The sequence below is a fragment of the Miscanthus floridulus genome, chromosome 9, assembly GCF_019320115.1.
Source record: "Miscanthus floridulus cultivar M001 chromosome 9, ASM1932011v1, whole genome shotgun sequence".
NCBI classification, from domain to species: domain Eukaryota; kingdom Viridiplantae; phylum Streptophyta; class Magnoliopsida; order Poales; family Poaceae; genus Miscanthus; species Miscanthus floridulus.
Window position 1 is genome coordinate 75,412,851 of NC_089588.1, and position 5,132 is coordinate 75,417,982.

Here is a 5,132-nt window from a genome sequence, read left to right on the forward strand (position 1 = left end):
GACATGAAGGCCTAGCTAGAGCGGGCACAGTCAGAGCGGAACACGCTCTAGGAAGCTATGAAGCCACTCGCCATCATCTTCCATAGGCTAGAAGACGGTGAAAAAAGGTGGGTGGACATAGTGAAAGAAATCCCCAACCGCTTCGAGAGCTATGTTCGTGGAGCCGCCAAGGTTTGCGTCCGGAATGTACTCGGTATGCTCCGAGTGCTATATCCGACTATGGATCTCCATCAGGTAGCCATAGGACTATGATGATGAAGGCCATCTTGCTGCCATGGAAAGAGCTGATGAGGAACTCGATGGACTCGCAACCACCATAACAAATGAATTAGACCTTAGGATGGAAAAGCCTGATGAATAGGCTTTGTAAGTTTGAAAAAACTTGTTAAGCATATGTGTCGGGTAGGCACGTTGTAAGAACCAATGTTCTTTTGCTTGCATAGGGTGTTAGTTGAATGAAAAACTTAGCCTGTAAGTTTTAAAAAGTAATGCATCTTGTTGGGGTATTTAAACGCCAAAGATGGTTTATTCCAGCTAACTTGTCTGTACAAAGTTAGCATCTTTTAGACTTGGTAATCTTTTGAGTAAGATTGTAGTCTGCTTAGGCTGTAAGTTTGTCTTGTGGAGTCCTTTAGAAAGGTGCGTAAGACTGAGTAGCCGAGTAAAAAGTGATCTACGTAGTCGCTATGATTAGAATCATGTTAGACCCTTCCATCGACGTTAAGTGCTCGAAGTCACTTGTTCAAGGAACTCTTATAACTATTGTTTGCTGTTAGGATCCCGTCCCGTAGCCAACGAATCGGGTTACTTGCTTCTAGGAATCACCCTACCCAGGATGACATGCAATAGTTTGGCTTGGATGGCAGGCAATACTTTGTTTACCTTGAAATCTCTAATTACATCTCTTGTGATTGAAGTTATGGGCTTGATAACTTGGGCTTCACGAAGACGATTCTGACTTCTTCTTACAGCATTTCTATAAGTGATCAATGGAAAGCAACCAATTTTCCCATAAAAAATACACTCCCCATCCCTAAACCTCGGCCGAGCACAAACACACAAAAACATGAGCCTAGGGATGTAATTCGTGTTCTTACAAGTGCGATGGGGCTCATCTTCCTCAGGTAGCAAGTAATATTTCTCAGATTTTTTAGAGAGATAAAACCATTTTTCATCTATGAACACAAAGTAAAAAAAAGCCCTTAAATCTTGGATCACCAAGCAAACCCTTCTCAATCATGTCAACACACCACTTTAACCAAGACTTCTCGTTAGCATATGTGAGGTATGGGTTGATGCTACTAGAGTGGCGCCTAAGAAAACCTTTTTTTCAAATACCTTTGTATCTTCCATTTGCTCATGTAAAGTTTGCTACACACGTCTTCTATGGTCATTCTTTCCTTGAGAGGAATGTTGCGTAATTATTCCAAATCAACAGGGATTGCCTTACGGCCACATCTACCCTTTTTCGACTAGCAACCACAACCGGAATGCTATGAGCAGGTGGTATTTTACCTCCTTCAACAAGCGCTGAACTGACCGAATGTGTAGTCCAAAATGATCAGCAACAATTCTCGTATCTTTCTTGCCTAGTTTGTCATTCTTGCTTCTAGCCAACAAAGTTTGATAAACTTGTTTTGTGACTTCTTCTGTCATGTCTTTCCTTCGCTGGTTGACTTGAACGGAAGCCTCAACGGCATGTTCTAGTTGTAAAAAAAATAAACACACTAAATCCAACAATTTTGATTACAGGCAAAGTTTACTTTAAAAAAGCAAGGGAGGTTTATCTTACCAGCGAGGTTTTGTACACAATCAAAATCCACTGCACCATATTCGTCCAATGGCAAGTTCAAATCAAATCCTATCAAAAAGGAAGCATTGAACTAGTAAGAAATGAAGTGGCCATGTGACACATGAAACTAATAAGATCTGAACTGGCCATAATACTATGAGACATTACCGTTTCCAGTTTCCAACGAAACCTCGTTGAGGTCAAACCCACCATTGTCGTCTTTGTCTTAAGTACCGGCGCGTTTAGATCAAAGGTACCAAATGAACTGGCCATGTGTGATTCTAATCTAGCAAATGAACTCACTCGTTCCTATCCAAGCGAGTTGCACGGGGCGTTTAAATAGCGAAACGCGAGCGAGCACCAGCGCCAACGTGCCATGCAACGAAAACAGACGCGCGAAAGAAGTAAAAACAAGCGACGGAACGCCAACGCGCGCGATGCAACGAAAATACACCCACGCGCGCGCAACAGACGAAGGCAAACGCAAAAAACGCTCGGCCAGCGCACACCGTGCAACCACACAGTGCCATGCAAACACACACGCGCAACAAATAGAGGCAAACGCAAAAATTGCACACGGCAAAAAATTGCACCTGCGAAGAATCGAACCTGAAAGCTCAAGTCTCAGGAGTTGCTGCGCTAACCAATCAAGCTACGTGAGGTGGTTGTCTATGAAGGACCCCAAATTTAATAGGGGTAAAAACTCTATGCTAATTAATCACTCCTTATATGCTAAATGTTGTCTAAACCACTTTCTTGATGTACCGCACGCTACAGTTCCACTGTCCCACATAATGGCTCTGCACCGCAGGACGCACAGATGCCACACTGTTGACTTCCGCTCTTCCGACCACAGGGGACCGTGTCCGTCCGGGACTCCGGGGTCCCCGTTGCTGCCTTCTCTCCACAGTTCCATGGCATGGCACGCACGCTGCACGACTGAGCCCATCCTGCTGCAAGCCTGCAACTATACCTAACCCCATCTCCGGCCGGCATGCGGCATGGACGGACACCATACCAACGTCCCACTCCACACCACTCTTGACTAGTAGTAGCTCTCCAAAGCCTTGCTCTATAAATAAATATATAAATATGCACGCCTGACGCCCCGCCCTTCACCTTCCCCTGGCTGACTTCACACTCACAGTTGACACACTCCTCGACGCACGACTCCGATCAGCCTAAGCAGCCGGCAGCCATGAAGGTATAGCTCACTCCTCTGTCGGACGACCAGCCATCAGTGCCTTCCCCATCGATCGTCTTGGTCGTATGCTGCTGATGGATAGCGTGAGGTTCGCTTCTGACGCCTTGTCTTGATTTGTGTTTTGTGAGTAGGCGCGGACGAAGGCGCCGGCGAGGCGGCAGCGCATCCCGGCGTTTGGGGAGTGGAACTACGCCTACGTCGGCGCCGGCGACTGGCCTGTCACCCAGTACTTCGACTCCGCCATGCAGGCCGGACGACTCGTCGTGACGATACCGCCCTCCTCGCCGCCCAAGCCTGCCAACAAGGTGATCGATGATGTAGTTGCTGCAACTATCCATAGACTACATACTTGTTTTTTTGTTCATCAAAACACTTGTGTTGACAGATAGTGAAAAAGCTTAAGGTTATTATTACTTGTACTGAAGTTCGGATGCAATGTCGTTGTTTGGTTGCTCGTATATGCTAGGTGGTGAAGTGGAGGGAAGAAAGCGCCACACTTGAGCTGCAGGAAGAGGACGAGAAGCAGCGGCAACATGTGATGGTGGGGCTGGGCGACCACGGTGGCGCTGTGAAGAAGCAGGGGAAGCAGCAGAGCCTGGTGGTGGCCCACGACCGCGTGCACGCCTCCTCGGCCTACAAGGCATGCCGGGTAGGGGTGGCGGTGAAGGCCATGGACCAGGACCTCTACCACATCCCGCCCGACATGCTCTGCCATGAGCCCAGGGTTAGTACTAGTAGATCCTCTCATTTTCACTCATCAAAAACTACATTCAGCTGGCTACTGCACAAATTCATCATGGACAAGTTAAAACATACGTAATAGATATTGGCCAAACACGCACGCTCCCTCCGTATTTTAGTCATGAAAAATCCGAACATAGTAGATTTCGACCATTGATTTATCATACTATATATTGTCAATCGCTAAAGAATCAATATCTTTGCAAAAGCATTTTGAATACAAGTCCATTGGTACAAGCTTCAAATCCTAAACTTGTATACTCTTTGAATAATTTGTCGGTCAAAGTTTATCTAAGTTAACTTTTTTCTAGTAAAAAACTTCATTTAAAAAAGAATGCAATTTGAGCATAGTACGAGGTTAAAGTTTGTTGAATTATACTGTGTATAAAAGTATTAATATTTATGAGATTAAATAAATATCATTAGATTTGTTATATGATATACTATTTTCATAATATATCTATTTAGTGTCATGTTTCTATTTCTACCTATAACATATTTGGTTAAAATGTAGATATGTTAATACAGATTGCATTTTTAATTGTATTTGTTTTAGGATGGAGGTAGCAATATTAACATTCTGAGATGGAGCAAGTATGATTAACATTTTGAGTAGTCCTAGTTATGTAGTCCTTGCCATATCACTGGTTCAGTGTGAAGCCAGTGTTCTTTTCTCTTTTTCCTGAGTCAGAGCAATGGAATCTAGTACTACTGTCAATAGTAATAAGAAGTTGCTGTTCCTTTTTCTTGTGCAGAAACGGCTGACGAGGAGGAGCCTCTGGATAGGCTGCCTGGGTCTCGACTGCGTCGCCTAGCGATCCACCATGCCAGCCACCTGCTGCGTGCCCGATGAGGATGACTGCTCATCATGCGTCGCCTCTCGCCTGCCTTGTTTTGCGTGTGCCTCTCCCCCGTCCCGTCGTCCACCGTCCTGTAAAGACACTCCGTAGCAGAAAACCATGTCCATCATGGTGTCACTCGTCGTTACACCGTCTCCCTCCACTGTCCACTGTCTCAGGCCCCGTTTAGTTCCACCAAAAGCCAAAAATTTTTGCATAGTAACCGTCAAATCGAATCTTGCGGTACATGCATGGAGTACTAAATGTAGACGAAAAAAACTAATTACACAGTTAGTCGAGAAATCGTGAGACAAATCTTTTAAGCCTAAATAGTCTATAATTAGATAATTTTTGCCAAATACAAACGAAAATGCTAGGAAACTAAACACGCCCTCAGTCTCAGTGTTTTGGTCCTTGTTGTACGCGTGGAGTGTAGCTAGACAGGCAGTGGACGGACGGATGCGACTTTGATGTGGCCGTGCCTGCCTCACTGCATGACGCCCCTTTCCGGCCGGCAACGTCATTTCCCCGTGCCGGAGACCACTCGAGCGCTGCT

The 5,132-nt window shown here is 45.4% G+C and overlaps 1 protein-coding gene across 1 annotated transcript; it reads left to right on the plus strand.

Annotated features, from left to right (window-relative positions):
• The first annotated feature begins 2,864 nt into the window (after positions 1-2,864).
• LOC136482165 (uncharacterized) lies at positions 2,865-4,729 on the plus strand. Its single transcript, XM_066479397.1, has 4 exons — positions 2,865-2,996; positions 3,128-3,301; positions 3,463-3,720; positions 4,493-4,729. Exons 1-4 carry the CDS (start codon positions 2,991-2,993, stop codon positions 4,550-4,552), a joined length of 498 nt encoding a protein of 165 aa, XP_066335494.1. The 5' UTR covers positions 2,865-2,990; the 3' UTR covers positions 4,553-4,729.
• The last annotated feature ends 403 nt before the right edge of the window (positions 4,730-5,132 follow it).

Bases quoted from the DNA above. Each gene is read 5' to 3' on its own strand.
- LOC136482165 (XM_066479397.1), top strand. The intron at 3,302-3,462 runs GTGATCGATGAT...CGTATATGCTAG, and splicing joins CGCCCAAGCCTGCCAACAAG to GTGGTGAAGTGGAGGGAAGA. The intron at 3,721-4,492 runs GTTAGTACTAGT...TTTCTTGTGCAG, and splicing joins TGCTCTGCCATGAGCCCAGG to AAACGGCTGACGAGGAGGAG.